Source organism: Diceros bicornis, chromosome 3, assembly GCF_020826845.1.
Source record: "Diceros bicornis minor isolate mBicDic1 chromosome 3, mDicBic1.mat.cur, whole genome shotgun sequence".
Taxonomy (NCBI): domain Eukaryota; kingdom Metazoa; phylum Chordata; class Mammalia; order Perissodactyla; family Rhinocerotidae; genus Diceros; species Diceros bicornis.
Window position 1 is genome coordinate 20,409,943 of NC_080742.1, and position 27,368 is coordinate 20,437,310.

General features: G+C 34.0%; 1 protein-coding gene across 7 annotated transcripts in view; it reads right to left on the bottom strand.

The window, feature by feature from the left end:
- Positions 1-27,368, bottom strand: part of CACNA2D1 (calcium voltage-gated channel auxiliary subunit alpha2delta 1) — a 504,665-nt gene that overhangs the window by 186,340 nt on the left and 290,957 nt on the right. For all 7 annotated transcript variants that reach the window (XM_058524544.1, XM_058524526.1, XM_058524535.1 and 4 more), the window contains 2 exons: positions 22,297-22,338; positions 761-890 (listed from right to left, as the gene is read on the bottom strand). In XM_058524544.1, coding sequence (XP_058380527.1) covers positions 761-890; positions 22,297-22,338 — 172 coding nt within the window. The remainder of the gene's footprint in view (positions 1-760; positions 891-22,296; positions 22,339-27,368) is intronic.

A 27,368-nucleotide genomic window follows, 5' to 3' on the forward strand; every position in this document is an offset into this window, starting at 1 on the left:
CTGGGTCACAGCTGCTCCTCATAGATGATTACGCTGTCCCTAGGAGAATTCCTAGTTAGAATTCTCAGGATCTGCCCTTATTAATATATAGGGTATCTCTGAGAACGTCACTGTCACAAGCTTCCTCCCCTGTATCTTCCTAAACAACTTATTCCCCTCCTTTCCTCACAATGAAGCCTTCTCAATTAAGTCTTCCATTTGGTGGTTTTCTATTTCTTTAGCTGTATTGTCTATTCCTTTCCCCAGTACTTCTTTTTTTCTTGAGCCCACAATATATTGGGAGGGAGGCATCTTTTACCTATATCCTAGGGTAAGGCAGAGAAAAATAGAGAGAGAGACTGGAAAACATGATAAGATGTAGTAAGAACTGGAGAGTCTAAGATGTACATCAGTTTGTCTGTGTAAGAATATTTGTGTGTGCACTTGTGCTACATAGTTCTGATTTTTAAAGCATATATTTATTACTTTTTAAGTTACTGATGTCAATGGGAAGGCAGAATTATTTACTAAACAATAGCATACAAGGACATCTCCAATGGACGCAGACTCTCCTACAAATATTCACGTAGTGAAGCCCTATGAACATAAACTGCTCATGAAAATCAGGTTTCTCTTTTACATAAATTAGAGTTTACCACAGACTCTTAAATGAAACATAAATAAAACAGTATGACATTTGCTCCTTTGTTTTTCACATATGAGATACATAAGACAGATGAGAGCAGGGTATTCCAACAATTGTTCACATTCTTTTACTTACAGCCCTCATAGATGTCAGTGGGAATATGGACTGCTGCATGCTGATAGGATATTTGTCGTCCAAAATTAGCATCATCGATAAAAACAGGTTTTATCCTCTGGCTGCCTGGCTCACTGTCATTTTTCTCAGGCTATAAAGGAAAAGATAGACCATAAACAGAATATTACAACTTATGCTAACAGAGGTATTCTCACATTCACTTCTTCATTTGACAAATGTCTATTCTTCAAAAAATAGATCTACAAAAGTTTTTTAAAATACAGTACCATGATAACATCAGATACACAAATTTCCATTTAGGTTTTAGCATTCACATTTTATCTTCACAATACTACTCACACTATAACTGAACTTCTCTAATTTCCTCCATGTTGGAGTCACTCAGGATCATCCTGAGAGGACCAGAGCTTTCCCACACCTAGCACTTATTAAAACGTACATTTAAAGAACAGGATAAGTGCCTTTAATACAACCAAATTAAAATTATCCCTTTGGAATATATTTCACTGTTGATGTTACCAAATTTACATAATGCAGTTAGGATAATTCTTGGTTTGACAACTAACGGTACACATGACCACAAAAAGATAGCAGTAAAGAATTATTTTATGTCACATTCCCTTGATTTTTACATGTTTTCCAAGTATATCAATTTTTGTTTTAAAAAAGAAAGTATACTAGAAAACAAGAGATCTATTGTAACTCTAAGTACTACTAAATCCTAACTTCAATCAATTTGTCTCCCAAGGTGGGAGCTAAGACCCAATCAATAACAATTCAAGAAAATCCCACAGGAGTTGAGGGATGAAAATTAATTTTCTAGCTATTTGAACTATGCCTTTGATACTAAATTACCTTGCTGTCCTCCCCTGGCAAGAAACTGAGAGTCTCACTCATTTATTCAAAATGCATCTGTATAACAATTGTTTTTGGCTAATTATGTTAAACCTTTTTTTTCAGTTCAAATATAGTTGTTTTAACTCTTTTGTAACTAAAAGTGTTTTGATTACTTCAGACCTCTATTATCAACTTCATTTTAGAGACTGTTTTCTGTATACCCAAGGTAATCTCCTCAAAAAAAAAAAACTGAAAAAAATCATAACACTTGACTATTTTGGCAGCACACTGCAGTGATGCAAGTGATCAACAACAGAAGAGATTTAAGTGGACAACCAGAAGACTTCATAAGAATAGGCTGGCCGAACGTGGAACATAAAGTCAGCAGGTCTACAAAGAAGCGATAGTGTCCAACTCTCCATATGGCTCTGAAAATTTATACGACCAGATAACACATTGGTATCCTGAGATATTTTAATATCTACATACACACACAAACACACACACGTGTTTTTTTTCCTAGCGAAATTACAACGCTGGAAAGATGTTTTAGACACAAATACGAGCAATAGGGCTTTTCTTTTTTTAAACAGTGGCTTCTTAAGCTGTTGGTCTTTAGGTAATGAAATCAATTTAATAGGTCATGACCAAATTTTTTTTTTTAAGGAAACATTATTGAAAGAAAATATGAAAATACACTCTATATAATAAAGGAAAGAACTATATTGGGAAACCTATGGTTTAGTTAGATATGACTGTGTGTGCGTGTGTGTGCACATATAGGCGTGTGTGATTTGCATTATAAAATTTGTCACTGATAAAAATATCCAGGGGCTGGCCCAGTGGTGTAGTGGTTAAGTTCATGCCTTCCGCTACAATGGCCTGGGGTTTGCCAGTTCGGATCCTGGGTGCAGACCTACTCACTGCTCATCAAGCCATGCTGTGGCAGCATCCTATATAGAAGAGCTACAACTCTACAACTATGATACACAACTATGCACTGGGGCTTTGGGGAGGAGAAGAAAAAGGAAAAAAGAGGAAGATTGGCAACAGATGTTAGTGCAGGGCCAATCTTCCTCAAAAAAAAAAAATCTGAAAACATATCACTATTTTTTATTCATGTGAAAGCCACAAAGATATAATTGTTCCCCCACCGGCAAACTGATTATACAAAATAACAAAACAGTAGTGTTAAATGTCTGAAATTTGGCTAAAATACCTACAGGCAGGAGTCACTAATCATTCTGTTTTCTCAAACAGAGGTTAGGTGTGTGCAGCATTAAGGATAAGAAAAGGGAGAGAGAAGAAGAAAGATGACAAGGAAAAGAGAAACCACAGAGCAAAAGACCGCTTAACCTAACACATCTGCCTTGATTGCAATTGTTAATAAAGAAAGGATGAAAATGATAACTGGGATTCAGTCTTGGATTCAACTGTGAATTTTAATACATTTTAAAATTCACACTCTATTCTATGAGTGTCTATTCCTGGGCACTATTGACTGGAATTAGAGCAGAGCATATTAAAACAAACTACTTTCATTAATATCGTGAATATTAAGAGAGTTCCAACTAATGAATGATGTCATTTTTCTTCTCAGCTGCAAACATTCTGAATCATCGAAAACTCTCAACATTTATTTGAAAGCAGGAGTTTCTCAGTGTCGTCCTTGGAGAAGCAGCATCAGTATCCACTGAAACTTTTTAGAATGCAAGTCCCCAGACCTAGCCAATCAGAAATGCCAGGGGTGGGGCCGAGCAAGCCTTAGTTTAACAAACTCTCCAGGTGATTCTGATACACACTAAAATTGAAAGACCAATGCTTTAAAAGGTATCAATAGTTTAAATTAGGCATATATTTTTATTTAGTAGAACTGCTCATGAAAAAATTAAGATTGATTAATAATAAGCATATTAACAGATGCCTAAATTTTTTCTACCCTCCAATATATAACAAAGTTTTATTACTTATAAATAATAGGTGCATGCACATGGTAATATGGCAAGTAATATTTGTCAACGGATGTTTCAAAAGACAGTAGTCCCTCAAGATCCTCTAGGGGTTAGCTCCATCCAGAAATAAGTTGGAAAAATGCTGCACATTATATTCTTCTATTTAGAAAATAACAAAACACGTTGGTATATCAAAGGCTCTGAGATAAGCTCAACTAAGAAAACTGTGTTTAGCCCACTGTTCTCAAGTTTATGTGACCTGGAATTTTTTTTTCATATAATACCTATTACAAAGAACATACTTACCAAATACCACCGAAAGTCATAGTGGAAAGTATAGACGTCAGGAGATTTGGTTCTACTCTGTTACATTAATAACATCTCAGACTTGGCCCAGTCACTGTTACTTGGGCTTCAGATTTCTGACTTATAAATGATGTTGGGCTACAGGTGAGGTCCTTATCCTGTGGGGCATATCAGAATCACCTGGGGAGCCTCCTCCCCCACCAATAAAGCACTGTATCACAACAGGAGGATGTCTTTTGAAAGAGTCAGTTGATTCTAATATCCTCTCCCATATTAAATTAAGAACCCTCAAACTAAAGGATCTATAAAGTCATTTTCAGTTATGAAAAAATTATAGTCCCGTTTCTTTAATTCTAGAAAATAACACATTAATTTTTGTAATCATAAATTTTCCAGAAATCCCATTTATATCTATTTCTAGCAAATTTTAGATATATGAAAAGTGGAATTAGATGATAGATATTAGACACACAGATAGATAGTGAACTACATGTATGAATTAGGGTTAGGAATATGTGAATATGTGCAAATATTTCATTCATTCACTCACTCAAGAAATATTGGTAGAGTGGAGGAGAGAAGGATTTAATGATTTTAACATTTACAGAAATACCATTTAATATCTAAATCTTGGAACAAATTAAATGTTCAACAATAGTAAAATGGGTACAATAATTATGACAGACAATTTTACATTGTTATGTAATATAAAAGAGTAATTGCATTGGGAATGTACATATGTAATGTGTTTGTTTAAAAATTATTTTAAGTTTAAAAAGTGTTAAGCAAAAAGAAAGAAAAGAAAACAGGCCTATTTATTTTGAGTGGAAAAAGGGGTAAAGGGAGAAATGAATGGATGGGTATATAGCAAACATGATCTGCACTCTCGTGGTTTGGTAGTGATGAGACATAACTGTGTTTATCTTTGTGCTCTCTGTTTTTTTCCAATAATACAATGAACGTGTTATATTTGTAGTCAGAAAAATATTAATTTTCGTTTTAAGTCCTTTCTAGAGTGCTATTAAGCATTATATGATCATCTCACTAAGGTGAAAGTTGCTTATATTCCCTGTGAATCCTATCACACTTGAGAATTATGTTTTAAATATATTTTATGGAGATTCTCACACTATTAAATTGCCATATAAAGGGCTTTTAAAAATAAGTTTAGGGGCCGGCCCCGTGGCTTAGTGGTTAAGTGCGTGAGCTCTGTTACTGGCGGCCCGGGTTCAGATCCCGGGCACGCACCGACGCACCACTTCTCCGGCCATGCTGAGGCCACGTCCCACATACAGCAACTAGAAGGATGTCCAACTATGACATACAACTATCTGCTGGGGCTTTGGGGAAAAAAAAAAGGAGGAGGATTGGTAATAGACGTTAGCTCAGAGCCAGTCTTCCTCAGCAAAAAGAGGAGGATTAGCATGGATGTTAGCTCAGGGCTGATCTCCCTCACAAATAAATAAATAAACAACTGTTAAAAAAAATAACTTTAAAATAATGTACTTCTCAACTTATATAATCATGTATCAAGACGTTCTTTTTTAAAGTATGATTGACATACAATATTGTATTCATTTCAAGTGATTCATTTCATAGTGATTCAACATTTATATACATTAAAAAATGACTACCTTTATAAGCCATCATACCAAGTTATTACAATATTGTTGACTATATTCCCAGTGCTGTATATAACATCCCCATGACCTATTTATCAAGATTAGTTTTAATGTGCAGTTGCTAAATATCTTAAGAAAAAAATAATACTGCTGCTCTCCATGATCTTTCCTTTTATAGTTTCCAAAAACTGAAATAATTTCATAAAAATATTATAATTTTTAAATGCAACTCACTTATTTCATTAAACTTAAATTACTGTTCCTGATACCATCATAATCCATGTCTTTACCTATCTTTATGTATTAAGGCATTATATAGTATAATTAAAATACAGCAAATATTAGACAAAAACGAATTGACTGAGAAAAGGAATTTGGAGAAAAGCTACTTAACATATATTGTTTAATGTGTTAATTAAAAATTTCAAATAAATTCTTTCCCTGGAATTAAGATTTCTTTATCTACCAGATCACATACAAGAAAAAATAAGTTGCCAACATTTTTACCCCAAAATACCTCTTCCGATTTCTCCAGACTACCCTGTATAAATGTGTACAAAGAAACTGAGCAGGTCGATTCTAAAACGTATCCAAATGCATTTGGTAAAACTCATAAGTGAAACATGAAAAGCTTATTTCTCAGATTATTCATCTCAATGTAATTTCAGTTATTAAATAATAGATTAGCTCACTCAGACACAGAAGTACAGGCCAATGTTGGATGGGTAGGTCATTCAATTTTACAAGCAGTACATATTAGCAAATTTAATTTGGAAAGTCACAATGATAGGTCTATGACAGACATAAAAGGCTCTTGCGTATTATCATATCTCAAACTAAACACTCTTAGAATTGATATTTGTAATAAAACATTTGTTCTTAATATTTTATCTTTTTCATGTTATTAACTTAAAACTATCTGCACTGATAACATAATGTTTGGAAATTAAAGGTTTATATATTTTACCTAAAGTGCAATAAAAATTAGCTTAATCACTTTGGACAATTTAGACTGAACATGCTCACTGAGAAACTTTTTTCACAACCATACTATGGCTAGGTTTACCTCCCTTTGTTCTCTATTATTTTTTGTGTCCCACAAAACTGTGAGAAAATCAGTTGATACTGAATAAGAATGGTTCACTGAGACCCTCTATAGAAGTATCACAACTGGTATTTCTATCTCATGTGAAGGAGTTAAAGGAATTGGCTCTTGTGTAATGAACAAAATTCTTCAATAAATAGAGGCTAGCACCTTGTATACAATTCTCTAGTATGTATGTATGTACTTTGAAAATTTCCATCTCTGAATACATCCTTTTCTTTTATACAACTATTTCTTAGATATTAGGGCCTTGCAACTTTTACAATGTAGACATTACTGATTTTAGAATGTTTTAATCTCAATGGTATTCCCAATATCAAAGTTTTGAATACATAATACCCCTTTAGGCATGGCCTTATCGTCCAATATAAATAATTACCATGGATGTATCATATTTAAAATGGCCTTTTGTACAGTCACCAAGTCTGACAAGTCTAGTATACTGACATATTGTTATCAACTCTGTGGATCAAAAAGTAATGTTTCCTCTGTAATCACTAGTTCACTATTGGAATCTAAGCATTCTGTGGTTCTCCATTAGTTAAGGCTGGTTACCAGTTATGACCCCCACAGAGAAAAGCCCCCGAACCCGTAGTAAATCACTTGCATCAATTAGAAATGGAGATTCATCAAAGCAGCTGCAGCTGACTATACCCAATTAAGAAATAATGAATACAGAGAAAAAGGCACTGAGCCTTCATCTAGCCATAGTTGTTCTGGTCAGGTCGTAAGGCCAGGCTGAATATTAAACAATGAATCCAGTTACAATGGCAATAAGAACACTGTTGACTCTCCCGAGTTAAATGGTTTAAGCTGCTATTTTCTCCTCGAGGACGATATGACTCAGAGAAGTACTAAGTGGATGACTCGAATTAGAATGGAAATATGAGTTGGATGACACTGAATTAATTACACACTAAGGACTTAAATAGAATATTTGTGCTTTTGCTTTACTGAATCATAATAACAGTAAGAAAAAAATTTTTTAATTATGAATTTAATGTAGTCATATTGTCCTTGCAAAACCATGACTTTAGCTAATTATAATATGTTTGATGAAGAAATAAGAGATTTTTTATGAATTCAGAAGATTTCTTCAGTTCTTCAGGTAATTAAAATGTTATAACTCCTAGATTTACCCTGTGGAAAAACAACAGCATTAATTCTTCAGAAGCAATTTATTTAACATATTAAAAAAAGAATGTTTTAAAGTTAAAATGAAAAGTAAATTTATAACATTAGTGGTCAAAAGAAAATTGAAGAAATAATTCTAATTCTTAAAGACGAGATTCATTGTTAAGCCTCCGTGTATTTTTCTTCTAGTAATTATGATGTACAAAAGAGAAGGAAGAAACAGTCTGAAATAAGCAGACTTTGGGGGAAAGGGGAACATTAAGCAGCTGAAACTGTGTAATAACACAAAGATGGCAAGTTAAAAAATACTTAGGGGATATTGGGCCGGCCCTGTGGCTTAGCGGTTAAGTGCGTGCGCTCCGCTACTGGCGGTCTGGGTTCCGGCATACCGACACACCGCTTGTCCGGCCATGCTGAGGCCGCGTCCCACATACAGCAACTAGAAGGATGTGCAGCTACGACAGACAACTATCTACTGGGGCTTTGGGGCAAAAATAAATAAATAAAATTAAAAAAAAAAATAGGGGATATTAAAGCAAAAAATATATATACATTTTCTAAAGATGACAGTGAGTCAAGACAAGTACAAATATGAAACATAAAAGTGAACTAAATTAAATTAAAAAGAGACACTGGTCACTGCAATAATTTGTTTCTTGAATTAAGTTTTAAAAGCCAAAACAGACATTCCTCAAATGTATTCAAGTTACTGATGAGGATTACAATGATAACATTCAAAAAAGTTGGAATACAGAATCTAAGAACATTCTCAAAATAAAATTGATATACCATGAGTTTGCATGATGATGAATGCATGCAAATCACCTATCCCAGGACCTAGCACACGGTGAGAATGAGAGCCATTAGAATCACCATACAGGGAAGTGTGACGACAAGAAGAGGTGACAGCTGATTTAAATTCCACATGTAGTGTGCAATTTTCAAATCACCAGCATTAGGAAGAGATGTAATATTATAAAAACATATACATATCTATTTTATATACAAATATGTAATGTAAATTTTGGGAAGAGGTTAATAGGGTATTTCTCTGTACTAAGAGATTGTGAAACGGTGTCTCGTGTATGAAAAGCACTATGTGATTTCAGATGGTCTGAAAGTTCAATATAACCCTCTCCCATGGAAACCGCATGGTATTATATATTCTATTATAGAAGAAAACATTTAAATGAGGCTATTCTATTTCTAAAAAAATGAAAACAAATTTTCATATCATGACTATTACGATAGGCAAACACACTTTTCAAAATCTTGTCAGGGCAAAAGAGGTTAAAAAAAAACTTTGCAAAGTAGAAAGATCAATTATTTTCCCTTCATATCTGAGGCTAGACTGGCTAACGCCCTAAAACTAAGGTGTAAGCAAAGAGCCCAGACTCCAGGACTCTGCCTTCCCACTTTCTTTGCAATGAAATAACCTCTTGCTGGCCTGCAAGGCTACGAATGATCTATTTTCCGCCTGATTACTCATCCAGAGCTCGCTCTGCTTGTCCTTGCTCATTGCGTTCCTGCCACACTGGCCTGTTTTCTGCTCGTCGCACACATCATGCTCTTCCTGGTTTGGATGACCTTGCGCTTGCTGTTCCCTTTGCCTGGTCTGCTTTTCCCTGGTCTCCTTTCCTAGCACCAGTTTGTTCTTCAGGTCTCAGTTGAAAAATACTCTCTTGGAGATTCCCCCATCTAAATTATCCCCCATAGAATCTTGAAAATATTACCCCACTTATTACCTTCAGAGAAATAAACTAACTGTAGTTACCTAACTTTTCATTTGTCCCATGTTTGCTGTCTCACTACGCTAAAATATAATCTCCATGAGGGCAAGAGACTGCATTGACATCGATCAGCTGTATCCTAGCACGTGGCTTATTGTTTAGAATTGTATTTGCTTGCCATTTTTATAATATTTGTTGAGTGAATAAATAAACTTGAATCCATGTTTCCTGGTCCCCAAATTTATGCTTGTTCTATTACAGCATAAAGCAAGAGCGAACACTGGAAGCAATTTGGTAAATGGACAGACAGATGCCTCAGTCAGGAATCTCAGTTCTCATTCTCATTCCAGCTCTAGGAATCCTTGCTATGTAGCTTCAGATTTTTTTTTTTTTTTAAAGATACTGAGGGAAACAAGATCAGGAAGGTTCCTTCTAGCTCTGAAAATTCTAATTCTGAAATCTATGAACTTTAACTTAATGCAAATTGTTTATAAGGCTTTTTTTTTTAACTTAATGCAAATTGTTTACAAGGCTTTTTTTTTTTTTTAGCACCAAGTAACTGCAAGAACATGTAAATGGTGGAATGCTGGTATAAAGAAGCATTTATTAAAGGAGTTTTTTGGTGAACAAACCCCTTGTCCCTGAGAATTTACATCTTAATTTAGGGCAATACATATGTAGCCCAGAGCTATAGACATCAATCAGACAAAAAGACAATTTGTATGTGAACATGAATTAAAACATTAGTTGGGCTTTTCTCCTCAGTTTCATAGGTTTTATTCTTTCAGTTACTTCCCTTAAGTGATAATCAAAGCCATTTTTTTTTTTTTTTTTTGAGGAGGACTAGCCCTGAGCTAACATCCAATGCCAAACCTCCCCTTTTTTCTTGAGGAATGTTGGCCTTGGGCTAACATCCGTGCCCATCTTCCTCCACTTTATATGGGACACCACCACAGCATGGCTTAACAAGCAGTGCGTCGGTGCGCCCCTGGGATCTGAACCTGGGAACCCCGGGCCGCCACAGCAGAGCGCGCACACTTAACCGCAGCGCCACTGGGCTGGCCCCTCAAGGCCATCTTTTTGATAAGAACTTAAATAAAAATAAATATAGTATGTTTCCGTGGTCTCCAAAAGAATTCATTAGAGGATTGGAAGAAAACATTAGAACTTTCAGTTATACCTATTTCCAGCAAATGAAATAAGAAAAAAAATTAAAGTTTACTAATATTTACCATATGGATCAACATTAGCCCTCTCCCTCCCCCTGCCCTACCAACTGTGCGTGAGCTGGTCTCAAGTCACCTGTTACACTCCAGGTACCACAAGGAGAAAGCGGAAACCCCACACATTGACAAGTTGAGAACTGCCTTCTCACTTGTAAATCACTTTCAACCTACTATTCTACATTTTAAATGTACGTTTACCTTTTTCTTCTCTGGTTTAACCTATTTCATATGGACTAGTAACTTTAAAAGATTTCTGCAAATTAATAATGATTAGAGATGAAATTCTAATAATGGACGTTGCACTGAACAAAAAGAAAATGACAGACACAATGCTTCTATTCCCAGCATGAGCTCTTCTCCATCCTCATCACAAGATAAAAACAGTGATTCAAGTAGTTCAATTAGGCAAGTTGGTCAAAAAAGTTAAAATTATCAAAAAGACTATTATAAATACAATTTACATTTACTATCGATAATAATGTCCTGTGTTCGTATGGCCTGTTGAGGCATTTCCAATGGTAATATGAAGTCATAATTAACAAAGGCATTTAATAACTAAGCATTCAAAAACGCTTTACACCTTCTCTTCTGGTGATTTTTAATGTCACATGCCACCTAAACCAATACTTTGTAAAATTTCACTTATCTTAAAGATTCAGAAGTCTCTTTTGAGGTTTCTCAACATATTAGTTCAATAGTACATACATAGAATTTGTAAGTAAATATTCTTATATTGGGCAGCATTTTTTTAACTGATATGCATGTGCAAGCAAAAAAAGGTTGAAGATACCATTCAAAACAATCCAGTCCCCATCTTTACTTACCCCATGTCGTACATAGGATAAGTTTATAATGCCCACATAATGCCACAAAATTTTCCAAACTTAATGAAAATTTATTGAGTTCTAAATAAATTCACCATACACTACTTCTGGAAAGAAAGAACGAGATGTGGAATCTAAAAGAGAACTATGCATGCCACTGCTCCAAAACAACTGACAACCAATGTTTAAACTATCTTTACAAAAGGAGCATGTGCCCAAAGAGTTAAAAAATATATCAAAATAGACACAAAAAATTTCAAAATAAACCCCCCAAAACATAAGGCAGAATTCTTAGAAGAAATTGAATCTAATCTAATTTGCCTTTTGATGAGTTTTACAGTTTTTCCCCAATGAATCCTAATGTGGCTACATTTCACACAGGGGCACATGCATTAATTTTAAGGTATCCATGGTAAATATCACTGGGAATAGTGGATCAGATTAGTGGAGATTTATGATTCGAAGTCTAACAATCTTTTTAATCATAGAGATTTTAGTTTACCTACTACAAATCACTATAAACTAACAACTGTCAACGATGAAGCCAAGTGGATAAAATACAAGCCAAATACGTCAAAATTAAATACGGACAGAATAATGGATAGGCATAATAAATTAAAATTTCAAATCCAAATCGTCTCCAAAAATTTTAACCTTAAGTGTTGATTTATAACGGCTTCATCTCATGGCCCTCTCCTGTCCCCACATGCGCTCTCAGCACAGGCAGGGCAGCACAGCTCAGCAACACACTGCTCCTGCTGTGGATCACACCGACTGCATTGCATTTGGTGCTCTGCACTCTCAAATACCATGTGTGTGACACCGGACAAGTCACTTAAGCTCACTATATTTTACTTGTTTTATCCAAAAATCATTAAAATAATAGTATGTGCCACGAAAGATTAGTGTGAACTTAAAATGATACGTTGCGCATAAATTACTGCCTAGTACACAATAAGTACATATATGTTAACTGTTATAATCCAGTTTAAACATATAGCATCCAAAATAATCAAACCATTTATTTTAGAAGCACACACACACAAAAAGCAACCCTGATTAAACCAGTTATTATACAGAAGCAATTAATATTCTATCTCTATGTCATCACCTATTTGAGGATTCAACATCAGTCATTAGCAAAGCCTGAAATAAAGCTACATACTATAAGATAGTAAAAAAAAAAGGCTAGAAAAGAAACCTAGATTTTGACTCTTGCTTTAATAATTAGAATAGATTTCATCACTGTTTGATGTATATCCCTACTAGCTCATTCTAGAACCAGATTTATTTATTTCTGTAAAATGAAATAAGATCATGAAATATTGAGCTTTTAAAAAGACATTTAGATAGGACATTATGTTGGAATTAATTTTAATGTAGACAAGACGCTGCTAAGAAAATAAATACCAACATAAATATGCAAGGGAATTCAGCAGACTAGCCAAATGTCCCAGACAGGTCAAATTTTTAACATGACCAGGAAACAAAATGTAGCAAATAAATCAATTCAATTTATCGACATGGGAATTCTGGGTTGAACTTATCTCATTTGGATTTTAGTCAGAAACATAGATCTTAGAATTAGGTTAATAAGGGTTCGTAATGATCTGCTTTCTTTTTGCTTGCTTTGGAAGTTAGGAAAATTGTGCTGCTTGCTGGCACAACTCAAGCCTTCTGGGGAATCTGCTTCACTAATCTTCCAATTTAAGGATTTATTGGGACAGATGTCTCTAAAACCCTAAAGTAAGAACTTAAATACATTTCAGAACTAAGGAGAACTTGAATGTGGAATTTCATAAATAATTGTTGCATTACTAGCTTTTTTTTCCATTTTATTTTGACATTTAATTTTCCTTTCAAATCCGGATATATAAACCTACAATGATATCAAGACAAATTTCTGCATTGTGCTCACATTTTTTTCTAAATGTTTTTTGAAGATTCTACTCTGATTTTTATTTTGCTGTGCAATGGCTTAAGTTTTTCACACAAATGCAAGGATTATATTCATAACAATAAAAACAAAAATAGCTCAATCTATAAAAAATACCCTTTTATTATTATTAACAGATACAAACACTCCACTTGGAGCTAAAATCACTTCAAATCAATCTTCAACTTATTGTAATAGTATTAATACTTATTTTCAAAAATTATACTCTAACATTTCTGGATTGCCTCCTATGAGACAGGAAATGTTCTGAATGATTTATACGTGTTAACTAATTTAATTTTCACAGTAACTGTATGAGGTAGGTATTACTATTACCTTTATTTTACACAGCAAAAGAGTGAAACACGGAGAGATTATGCGACTTTGCCAATATCACCCAGCCAGAAAATGGCGGAGCTAGGATTTAAATCCAGGCAGCGGCACTCCAGAGTATAGTGTCTTAACTATCACACTCTGCTACCTCCTCTGTATAACAATGCATACAGTGATTATATGTGCATGCTTAGTTATTATTTAGGGGAAAAAAAGAGTTGTGCATAGAAGTATTTAGGAGTGAATTGTCATATCTCTAATTTATCTTAAAATAGTTAAGCAAATAATAGATGAAGCAATTATGGAGATTCATTATACTATTTTCTCTTCTGTATATTTAAAATATTTTTTCTGATAAAAAGTTAAAAAAATCTCATATTGGAACATTATACCCATTTCAAGGCATAGCCTCTTTGGAAATGAAATTCAACAACTATTATTTATTCTAATTATATGTAGGATCAGATAGAACTTTACTTTGGTGTAGTAATATAAGCCTGATTTCTTGTTTCACAGAGATTCATAATAACTTAGCTTACCAGATTGGTCCAGACTTTAAATCAAAAATCCTGATCCTTATATCACTTGCAGTAATTGCAAACAAATATTCTAATACTGCTACTTATTCCCACCCTGCATCAGTTTTGGACATACGGGAAACCATATTGTCTGTTTGACTTTACTCTTAGTTCTCATGACTGACCCTGGGGCCAATGAGACGAAGGGGAAGATGAGAGAAGAAAAGGCAACAGTGTCCACTGCCACTCCCATCTTCTGCAGCCTGCCCGTCCACAGAAACAAAAGGAAAATGTTTATAGTAAAAATTAATTCAAATATATCCATAGTCACAGCCAGCTTTGCCATTCCTCTCTTAACTTTGTTCCACACCACCTCAAAACAAAAGAAACATTTTGATTTCCACTATGCTTGCGAGGGGCTTCCTGTTTACTTTGCAAATAGCTCACCACTTTAAAAAGCGAACGTCTGCACAAAAGCTACGTAAGCAATATGAGTATCAAAACACACAAACACCTACCCAATTTAACAAGCAGTATCTCGACAATTACTCTAAACTATTAAAGCAAGAAACTGAATAAGATCCTTACCTCAAGTTACTAAAAATTTAACAGAGAAATTATCCCTGTATACAAATACTATAATTTAAGGTACCATAACATTAAAGCCAGAAGTGTGAAACAAGTTGTTTAGACCACCTGAGGAGGAAAATACTACTTGCTACCTAGGAAAACCAAGGAAAGCTTCAAGAGGAGGTAGTATCTGAATTATTTTTTAAAGAATACTTAGCAATTGATTGGAAAAATTGGAGGATATAATGATCAGGTAATTAGAGGAGATAATGTTAACTTTAACGAGCACGCTGGACACAGGAATGATCGTCTTAAATTTCCATTAAGGCTATGCGCCTTATATCCTTCCCTGAGAACTGTGGCTCACCAAATAATTTAGCCCAATTATACTTGATTTTTAAGTTTCAAGGAGAAAATTTGTTTAAATGACTATAGTCATAATTTTTTTTATCATATTACAGAATCCTAAGGGATATTAATTCTATCCCTTATTTCAACCACTGCTTAAACTAAATCTGGCTGCCACTAAGTATTTATTCTTATACCCACAAGGTGAATATAAATAGCATTGATCTAAGTAGAGTAGCATAGATGTTATAAAATGCCCCGAGGAATTGTCATATATCAAAGCCCTTGAAAAGCTTATAACTTGATAGCTCCCCACAAACTGACGAATTCAGATATGGCTAATAGAAAGGTTACACTCCAAAGGAATAATTGATCACTTTTAAATGCTCATTTTACCCTTAAGTGAGGCCATATATCATCATTATAATGAACAAAATCAATAGATAACACTTGAATATATCATTCTTTATATTCAAATCTTAACTTGGTGATAGACCAGCAAAATAAACACAAAAGAATAATAGGAATCAGGAGATTCCAAATTTAATCCTGAATCCAACATGTACTAAATTTATGGCTGCCTTCGTATGATTTACTTCTATTATGAAAGCTACCCCTTCATTTCCAGCCTCTCATATTCCACACTCCGTACTCCTGCCCTCACCTTCCCTTAAATGTTGGCGTGCTGAGGATTCTATCCTGTACTATCTTAAGGCATTTTTATTTTATTTTATTATGGTGTGTAGATGTACGAAGCAGGTCGAGAGTGAGTCAACAGGGAATAGTGGAATTATGGCAAACTGGAGAATGTTCCACATCCAAAGGCATTCAAACTCACTTTGTATCAGCACACCAAAATGTATGTGTAGTTGAATCTGGCCTTGCTATATACGCAGCTTCCCACTTCCTGGGGAAATTTCAGACCCTTGTTTTCAAAGTCACTCAAAAGCTAAACATAGCGGGGCTGGCCCGGTGGTGTAGTGGTTAAGTTCACGTGCTCTGCTTCAGCAGCCTGGGGTTTGTAGGTTCAAATCCTGGGCACAGACCAATGCATCATTCATCAAACCATGCTACGGCTGCATCCCACATACAAAATGGAGGACAATGGGCATGGATGTTAGCTCAGGGCTAATCTTCCTCAGAAAAACAAACAAACAAAAAAAGCTAAACATAAAACTATTCTAGACCAAACTAAATATTTAGCTGCCTAGTAGAAATCTCCTCCTGGATATCCTTGAGTAAGTTTTTGCTGTAAATGTTCTTGACTTTCAAAAATCTTTGCCTGAAACAAACACTGTAGGTCTTTCAAATGTACAATTATATACACATTTCTTTGTAGATCTGAATGCTTTCTTCCATTAAACCTTTGATTATTATCTCTAATCCATATACTTTGAGACTTGATCTTTGGGAACACAAAGTGTTTACAGTTTACATCTTTGCATTTTGTCTTCCATATTTGTTATCTTTTCTCCCATAATTTTTTTTAAATTATTTTTTACCTTTGTGACATTCTGGGATTATTCTCCATTTCCTCCGTGCATCACTGATGAATAATTTGCATTGTCAAATTTGTTAGTTCTTCCAATGGAATTTTGTTTTAGCGGTTTTAGTTCTGATGATTTTATTTCAGTCAGTTTGTCATAGATCACTGGTACTTTCTTTGGAGGCATTAAGCATACCTTTAAGGTTGTTTTTCTTTTTCCTGAAGTACCTGAAGTAACATTATCTCAAAGGAAAAGTTTCCTCTCTGTCTTAACACTACATTATTTCTACTGTACTGTTACTGAATTTTTCATGGATTCCTCCACTGACTAATTTCTATTTTATTAGTTTTAAATGAAGAAATACCCATGTAATTTAGGATTATATAATCTCAGGAATGGGAAACAGTTAGATGGAACAGATTTTTTCCCAAGCCACTTTTTCCTTGCTGCTGTCATATTTGTAACTTGAGGGCAGAGAATGATATAGAACATTTGGTATGGTTTCTGGTCAACAGTAGACATTTGCTAAGGGCCAGTGTTTTCTTCGGGGTGGGTATTTTGATTCCAATCCTCCAGGTTACAGAGACTCACACAGGTCCTGGCTGAAATCTGGGGTGGTGGTGAAAGGGCCTCTTAAAAAACGAGACAAAGTATAGAGAACAGAAATGGAGGATATATAATTATGACTCACATGTTCTTCAGTCATTTCATATTTGTGTAAAATCAAGCTTCTATTTTAACTCAGATTCATTGACTTACTTGGAAAAAATCTTATTGAGTGATTACAATGTGCTAGTTCCTGTAAGAGCTATGTCAGCTGCTGTGAGTACACCAGAGCTGCCCTCCAGAAACTTCTTAGACTCTAGGGAAGGACACAAGTGAATAGTTTATAAAGATTGGCTGCCCCTCTAAGAAGAAGGAACTGCCATTCCATTACAAAATTCATGTCAGCTTAGGAAAGAACTAGCAAAGTTTCTTCAGGGTCTTAAATACCAAACAGAGGCAATAATAACTGATATGAAGATCTTGACAATGAAAAAAAATTATGAATATAATGTTTGGGAATATTTATATATTAACAATGTATAATATTATTAAAGGTATATAGAAAATTTAGAAGCACAAAATACAAGACCATTTCAATAGCTCTTAAATAAATATTTGAGAATAATGTCTAAAATCAGCTAATTGTCATGGAAATGGAAAGGAAATGATTGATGTAAGAGAGATGGGAAATAGAGAAAATGACCACTATACCACTAGGCATAGGCATAGAAAAACAAATCCTCTCCTGCTAATGCATAACTGGAGAAAATGTTAAAAATGATCACCATAGGCTCAGAATTTACAATCTTTTAGTCTTCTCCAGGAGGCATAACATTTAAAAGAGAAAATTTATTTAGCTCTCAGATATTTACATCACCATTCAAACATACGAGGACAAATTTATTAATTGATAATATTGTTTCAATATTTAGTATTCTAATTAGTTTCTTTGTTCATTAGATATTAGATGTTGATATATGAGATGATAAACACATTATACAATCTCCAATCATCAATTTTTAATAATGGATATGGCTTTGTGGAATTTGAGCAATAAAAATACAAACCTAAACTGGGATACAGTCACAACAAAGAACAGTGATGACATGCCAATTCAAATCAAAACAATGAGATGGCATTATGATTTGTGAACATTTGATATATAAATATCAAGCACTACATGTATAAAGTTGCAAGTATAGCAGCCAATTAAATCCACCTATATATACATTATTGCAAAACTTTTCGTGAGGGTGAGTAAATTTCACCATCCACTGAAGTCTAACTTCATCAGATGAGCAACCATCTTCAAAAAAATCTGTAATCACTGAAAATCCTAACATAGACTATCAAAGTACAATATTTACTTACGTTTCTTAACTTTCTTTCCTTGTAAGATACTAAATATTTCCATTGCAGAAAATAAGTTGATCATAGTGATCAAAACACATGCATTTAGGGGAGACTAAAAAATACTCAGTACAGCACATAATTTGATAATCATTTAAAAGAGAATTTTTTCCTCAGTTCCAAGTTGAAGAATCTGACTACATTTAAATGATAGAAGTCACTCAGATAAATGAGTAGAGTTTTGGAACTAACTTTAATATGTCAAGAAGAGCAAATTGAAAATATGTACAGAAACTGCTAATTATCTTGCAATTAGTATTTTCTCCATTCTCTCTTTAGTAATAGGATTCTATACTTTATTTGGGTGCATGTTTTTTGTGGGGGGTGGGGGGAATTATATTCCACTTCTTCTTGCAACTAGGCAAGGCTAGTCACTAAATTGTGGACAAAGGGTACAGATAGAAGTGAGGTGTGCAACCTCCAGAACATGCCCTTAACAGCAAAGGTCATGTCCTCTATTGTCACTTGCCTCCTTCCTGTTTTCTAGAATACAAAAATCATTGTGCATATTGGAGTATCAATCTTGGACCACAACATGGAAAAGCTACATTGAGGAGAGCAGACAATGTGAGAAAGACCATGGAAGATGATAGAGAGTTGCCCTATTAGGCCTTGTCCCAACAATGTTACATGAGAGTGGAATAAACTTTTGTCTTGTTTTAGCCACTTTTATGTTAGGTCTCTCTATAACAGCCAAACCAATATACTAATTATTAAATGTGGTTCATTTTTATTCAATGCCTAAGGGCTTACAAGAGCAACAGTATTATCATAGCTAAAGTACTCTGAATTTCCCCAATAAAAAGTTATAGTGAAGCATAAAATGAATTATCTTACAGTTCTTTACAAATTCTCAAAAATTTTACATGAAATAGTTCAATTCAAAGCTTGACTATATTAGCAGGATTCCAAGAATATTCAGAACTGGAATGAAATATATGGATCACCTAGTCAACTATAGCATGTCTTAGATGAGGGAAAAACAGTTTTAATTTTAATAGGTTTTAATGCCATATGAGTGATTACAATTTTAGGGCTGGACTAGGATACGAATCAAAGCCTCTGATTCCTCTTTTAGCACTCTTTCTACTATGCAGTATTCTTGGCAAATTATTCTGGCACTGTTATTGTTTATATATAAAGAAATGGAAATAATTTCTACAAACGCTGAGCATGATTTTTAATTTTTTAATTTAGAAGTTGATATTTTGCCCTTTATAGGGTTTTGACTTAATTTGCTAGAGCTAGTCTCATGGCCTAAAAAAAAGAATACATCCTTTTTATAGGCATATTTATAACCCACAGTAATATTATAGGCTTTTTTGGATGGGAGAAGGCAAAAAAACAGGGCAAGTTCAATAGATTGACTTATATTAATTCTTTTCTCTCTTACACAGTTTTATTTGAATATATGAATAAACATCTGTGTAGGCAAATTATGTAAATGTAAACATTGAGTACAACTCAAGCATTACAAGTATGTAACCCGTGTGCACTTTTCCACTTATAATGAACACGCATGCTAACTTTGCAGCATAGTGATTGAATGTAGGATGGTACTTACTGAACAGTCATATCTACATTTGTGCATATGATTGTTAAAATCTTGAACAAACTGGCTATTTCTATGCAAAATAAAAAATAACTTTCTAAAATTAATAAGCAAGCTTGACTTAAGCAAATGAAACTGTTTTACTTGACATTAAAAATGTAACTTTAGTTTAGAGAAAAAAATATGTATTTGCAGTATTGGTATCATTATCTTTAGGCAACATTCGATTGGAGGATTGGATCACAGCATGTTAATCCATTCACTTTGTTTATTATAAAATCTTTTTCATAGTTTCACAAACTAAATGTTTAATAACAGTTGAAACCAGGAAAGTTGATGAAAACTCTGCATATATATATATAGTGTGTGTGTGTGTGTATGTGAGGAAGATCAGCCCTGAGCTAACATCTGTGCCAATCCTCCTCTTTTTGCTGAGGAAGACCAGCTCTGAGCTAACATCTATTGCCAATCCTCCTCCTTTTTTTTTTCTCCCCCAAAGCCCCAGTAGATATCCGTACGTCATAGGTGCACATCCTTCTAGTTGCTGTATGTGGGACGCGGCCTCAGCATGGCCGGACAAGCGGTGCGTTGGTGCGCGCCTGGGATCCGAACCCGGGCCGCCGGTAGCGGAGCGCGCACTTAACCGCTAAGCCACGGGGCCGGCCCTCTGCATATATTTTTAAATGACCACATAATTTTTAAATATCAAATACTAATCCTAATGGTGAAACTAAACAATGTCTCTCCAAAAATGATATTCATTCTGATACCAATCAATAACCTACTAAAACATTTTGTGTTAGCTGTCGGTTTGTCCTTAATAAGCCTCCTACATCATTAAAACGACACAGCTACTTACCATAAGAGGATAATTAGCACTAGTGAAACACTTTTTAAACCAATCCTAGTTCTTCAACTATGAAATGGAGAAAATTAAATCTATTTCCTTCATAGTTTTATTGTAGGAATTAAAATAATTTGAGTAAAGTGGTTAGTAGTGTGCAGGCAAAGTTAGTGCTCAATAAACTATTCACAAGTAGTATTCACAAGTAGTAGTGATGGTGGTATAATTTGGGAAGGTGTGGCATTTTAAGCAAACTATTGGTTTTTTTTTTCTGAAGACAAGCTACACTTGTTTTTATATATTTTTTCACTTTCTTGTTAAATAGCTGGAAGAAAACTCTATATCACAGGATAGGAATATATTTGTTGATTCAGAGAAAAAAATGTGAAATAACAAATAATAATTATATTTGTTTGATTTGTTCACTGATATATCCCTAGCTCTTAGAAGAATACTGAAAACATAGGAGGCCCTCAACAAATATTTTTAGATAAATAAATGTGTATATAGGTATTATTTTCTGATGAAAAAAGTCAAATACATGAGAATTTAAGAGAATTTAAGTATAAAATTGTATTTTACAATTTTGTAAATGTTGCTACCATAACTAAGTAATTAAAATGTCTCCCTAATGTCTGTCCAAATGTGGTGATGTTAGAAGTAACTGATTCGAGCTAAAATAATCCATGTTCTAAAATCATTTGTATATGTACATTAGAGTCAGTGATTTGTAAAGTCATTTATAAAGGCATATTGAGCCTTTCTATGCTTCAAAGATTGGGCAGGCAGGGCCACTTGTTGCATAGCTTCCAGGATGTGATTTACATTGTAGTTGAAATAAGTGGTTCCTCCTGGTGTGTGCAGTTCAGGCCAGAGTAGGCCTGCCTAGTAACCCTGGTGACAGAAGCCAGGTTACAGAGATGGGTAAGATCCGATTGCTGTCTTCAACATTGCTAATGGAGTACAGATTGTTTAAGTCAGTGCATTGGACTGAGGTCTGGACAGGGTGCAGTGGGAGTTCAGATCCAGAGAAATACGTGGCATTTCTACTTAGGAAGATGCCAATAATAAGTTGTTAAAAATCACATAAGCGCCAAAATTCATCACTACTTTGTTGGGTCTAGCTAGTCTTCTGCTTATGCTATTGAACATTTTCCGAAAAAGTAAACCTGCTAGGTCAGCTTGTTTTGTAAAGCCAATCATTCTAGCATAATTAACTTTATCTTGGAATTTAATATAAAACTTTTAATACTCACATCAAGATCATCCTTTGCATTGTAGTAGACAACTTCATTGCTCTATAAAAAAAGAAAAGAAGAGTGCTTTATTGATTTGAGTAAAAACATAAAAATACACTGGAGCAAGCACTGAATAAGTTTTTTGCATATTTTAAAAAATAAACCCCTCATGATATTCCTTTCACAATATATTCCACAAAGATCCACAAAGATTTTCTAAGAACATATTAAAACACTTTATCAGTGATACTGAAAAATACATCTTGCATTGAGAAAAAAGATCACAGTATAGGTCTGAGAACCATTTGTCAGGAAAGAATCAAGTATTCCTAACGCAAATAAGTTATATACATACACACACACATACCCAAACATGCACGTACACACACACCAACACATAGACATATATATATAGCTAAATCATAAAATTATAAACAGGATAATTCAAGAAAAATGTAAGATAAGCAGCTTGTTAATATTTTGCTGAAACTATGACTTTAAAAAAATATATATCGAGTGTTGAAATTATTCTTGAAGAAAAGTGTTTCTGTGCAATATTGGCAGAAATTTCTTCATGCGATTCAGACAAGGGATCAAGAGTAACCATGAATTTAGACAGTAAAAAATATCAGATTATCTAACACACTATTATGCTCATATTCTACTAAAGTGATGAATGAGCACTGGCTCCTCAAGAATAAATGTATATGGACATTTCTGCTAGTCACCAAGGTTGTTGAAATATGCCATAAATATAAATTATGGACATAAATTGTGTTATAGAGGGAAAATGGAAAGAAGGAATAAAATGATTGCCAAGTAATTTAAAATTCCTATTCTTCATGTCTTCGAGACCTGTTCCATACAATGTTAAAATAATCCACTTATACTGATTTCCTTTTCCTTTCTCCTCCTCCCGAACTGATTGAAGATATAGCCCATCTTCCATATGTCTTCAGTATTAACTAGAGCAATATGTAAAAATCCATTTTTCTGTGCCTCTTTAACATCTAAAACATGGATACTCTAAAATTTTACTGAAAGAAAACACAATACACAAAAATTTTTGAAAATTACTCGGGAAAAAATTCAACATATTAGTGCTTCTTGAAGTGTGTTCAAAAAAAAAAATCACTATTTCTTCAAAACATTCTACGGTCATACTACTTTAGAATAAACAATAAAGTTAAAATTGTCTCTTTTCGGCTTCACGGAGCCTCAGTGTATGAATATACATTATAAATCTCCAAGAGGAAAATAGATCTTGTTTTGTTTCCCAAACTATTTGCCACAGAATCCGCCTCCCTTTTTTGATTTGAAAAACATACCATGAGACTGAAGATCTATAAAAATAGGTCCCTCTGAAGACCAAACAAACCAAAACCTACATAGATAAGTAACAGAACCTATGATTCATAATATTGAATAAAATTTGAATTGATTCAAAATATTGAATATTGAATTTATTTCATTTAGAGTCAACAGAACTTTAAAAAATACCATTTAGTGAAAGAATTATTAAGTAGCTAAAGAATTTTAACATGCATAAAAGTTCTAATTCCTGAAATAATTCTTATAGCACAAGTTTTGTAACAAAGTTACAATACAAAATCAGAACTCATCACATACACAAAGCAAGAGAATCTTCTGAATCCACCTAAGACCTAAATCTAATTACTAGTTTATTGATCCCTATTGCAATTCTTTAATTTATACTTAGGAGACAATATTCAATTTAGAATGTAGATTCCATCAAAAGTTAAAACACTGAATAAGTTTATCTTCGTTTTGGACTTTATTTCTGCCAACTACTTGCTTATATTTACAGAATTGAAATGTGTAGAAAACAAGTTGAAACTGCATTAAATTTCAAGTGGTTCAGCATCGTCATTTTCAACATTCTCTAAAGACCTATATGCACATATTGCTGTGCCAAGAGAGACACAAAATATGTTAAACATATCTATCCCTATCCTTTAGATAAGAAGATGAATATAGACAAATCACATAAAATAACTTACATGTCTAGGATTACACTTTGCCCATGGTACTAGAGCTAATGGACTAAATTAATTAGTTAACTTTTTTTTTATGTGTGACACATGGTCACATATAATGAATAAAGAGTATTTGTTTGTTAAACCTATGATTACGAGTATCATATACAGTTTCAAAAAAGGCTAAAGTATGATAAAGAAATGCTAGCTTTAACTCAAACTAAGTATTTTGATTCTATTAATATAAATTGTGCTTGAAATTAAAATAAAAATAAAAATGAAGAAAATCTAAGTTTGAGAATTTCTAAAAGTTTTTCCTTTTGCTACTGTACTATATTTTGTACAAAACTTTATTACCTCTTCTTTTAGATATCCTATATTGCTCTTAAAACTTATTGAAAATGTGTACTGCAAAGTTTTTTAAAATTTTATGCATTTGCACAAGGCTTTCTGGAATTTGGAAGACACAGAATTCCAAAAACTGCTTTTTTTTTTTAAAGTAAACTGAAAAAAAGTACATTAGTCATAAAATAATAATGCATGTCAAACATCCATAATCCTCGTAACTAGGTACTTTGTATTTCTCCTTTTTTTTTTTTTTTTGTAAGGAAGATTAGCCCTGAACTAACATCTTTGCCAATCTTCCCCTATTTTGTATGCAGGTCGCCACCACAGCACGGCTTGATGAGCCATGTGTAGGTCTGCACCTGGGATCTGAACCCATGAACCTGGGCTGCCAAAGCAGAGTGCATCAAACTTAACCACTATGCCACCAGACCGGCCTCTATTTCTACTTTTAAAAACTCTTTATACAATGTTTATTTCTTCCAAGGTCAAAATATAAATGCAAAGAAAAACAAAAGTGTAACTTTTGATAGAACAACAAAACTATAAAAGACCTCAATGGAGTATATGTTCATAGGTTGTCAAGTTGTAATAAGAAAACACAGATCTTACTGGAACGTGCAACTGATTACATCCACTGCCTTATAACACAATTTCTTCTTCACCAATAAATGAGACATTGCTTTTGGCTTAGAAGCATTTTTTCCCCCATTTTCTATCAATATATTTTCCTTTCTCAAACTCCAAACTTTGCATTGATGGCATGCACATTTCATTATTCCCTTATTTAACCTAACAGAAAAGCTCAATTAATCAATTTTAGTAAGGATAAATCTATGCAGAGCATCAGGATTTGGGAAAACGGTAACTGTGCATGTAATCTGTCAACTCAGTCCACATATATGGCAGTATGACACTAAAATAAATGGCAAACATTCATAGAGCATTTAATTTATATAGCCTTATAAAAATGTTTCCAGTCTTAGTTCATCATACTTTCTTACAGAAAATTGCAATGATTTGCTTCCCTGTGGCTTGTGTTTAAATAGTTTCAGAATTATTTGGCTCAGAAATAATTTAAAAGTATGATTGAGAAAAATCACAATTTGGTGAAGTCATAATTCTCTTTCCCATTGCATTCATTTATAGTTATCTCCACTATGTAAAAATATATATTAGCTCTGCTATATAAAAATGTATAAGATGTGTGCAGCTATGTTAAACTAAATCAGTCTGAAATCAAATGACTCAAATCACTTAGCTACCAAAATATATCCAGAACCAATCTTAACAGGATTGGGATAAAGGACAATTCTCAGTCATAAAAGACAACTCACACTGAATCAGCCCAACTTCTGTGTTCCAATGTTTTTATAGGGAGGAAGTTTGCTTAAAATTAACTCTGTGCTAAAAGGAAATTAGGAGAGAAAATTGTACAAAAACAGTTAAATGGCCTGAGGGGGTGAAATTAAAGGAGAAAACTCAAAAGTATCATCTAAATTCCTTCTCCCTTTACCCTGTCCCCTGCCTGCATCCCACTTAGACTTTGTACAGGGAGATTTTCGGGTCTCACAACCAACAGAGGGAGCCACAACTCACTAATTCAACAATACTTGGGCAACCTTACTCTGCTAAGTGTTGGAGAAACAAAGATGATGACTGTCTACACCCTGACCTTCATAAAAAGCAAGTTCTCACCCTCCCAACTCACACGGGGCCAGAAGTTAAGGCAGCTGAGCCAGTCGCTCTGACCTGCTAGAACTGAAGAATATCTCTTATTATCCTTGGACGGCATGAACACATAAAACCAAAACTTTCCCAGGTTTCAAAACAGGTGAGAGTTAAGATTTCAGATAGTTGAGACATTCCTCCTCTGTTGATCAATTCAAGCATGTCTGTTTACCAGTGTGTGTGTGTGTGTGTGTGTGTGTGTTTCTTTCTGAACCATTTACCTATCCTACCACTCAAAATTCCCTCAGTCCCTCCTCCAGGAAGTATATAGTTATACCACTATCATTTAAAACTTTAAAACTATGGCATATAAACTAATTGTCATAGGCACAGATTAGAGAATTGAGTCATCTTGTTTCTGTATTATCCTTCTCCCTAAATGTTTTTATGCAAATTATTAAACAACATCATCTTGGAGGGTATTTCACACTCAAGCACTGAGGCTTTCAGTGGATTTCAGTGCATTATGTGTAGTATGATAGGATAAACTCAGCAACAGCCTCAAACTAGATTCACAGATTAGTTAAACCTTTAGAGAGCAATTTTTCACAATTTAAGCACCACCAGATGACAAGAGCAAATTGTTTTGTTTCTGATTTTTGACCAAGTAGTTTAGTTATTTATTATCTCCTTGAAACAAATTTACCCAAATGGTCCATGCTAATATAATACTGCTGCTTTACTGAAATTTAAAACATCCTCCAGAAAGTTGAGAGATAAATTACTTTAGTTTCCCAGTGTCTACTGGGAGTCAACATATAAATCTGGACAAAATAGACCATTCCATCTTAAAAATGTATATTGGGAGTGACAGTCCCTTGCATGCCACTTTCCTATAAAAGTCGGCCTCTGATGAATAGTCTATGTTAAAAATCTCAAGCTAAGTACAAAGCTTCCACATGGAAGTAAGAAGTTGCCGAGGGTAAGATTTAAATATTGGAACTGAAAATTAGGATTTTATAGCCAACATCTGAAATATATGACACATTCAAAATTCTAATAGAGAGTAACTTCTTT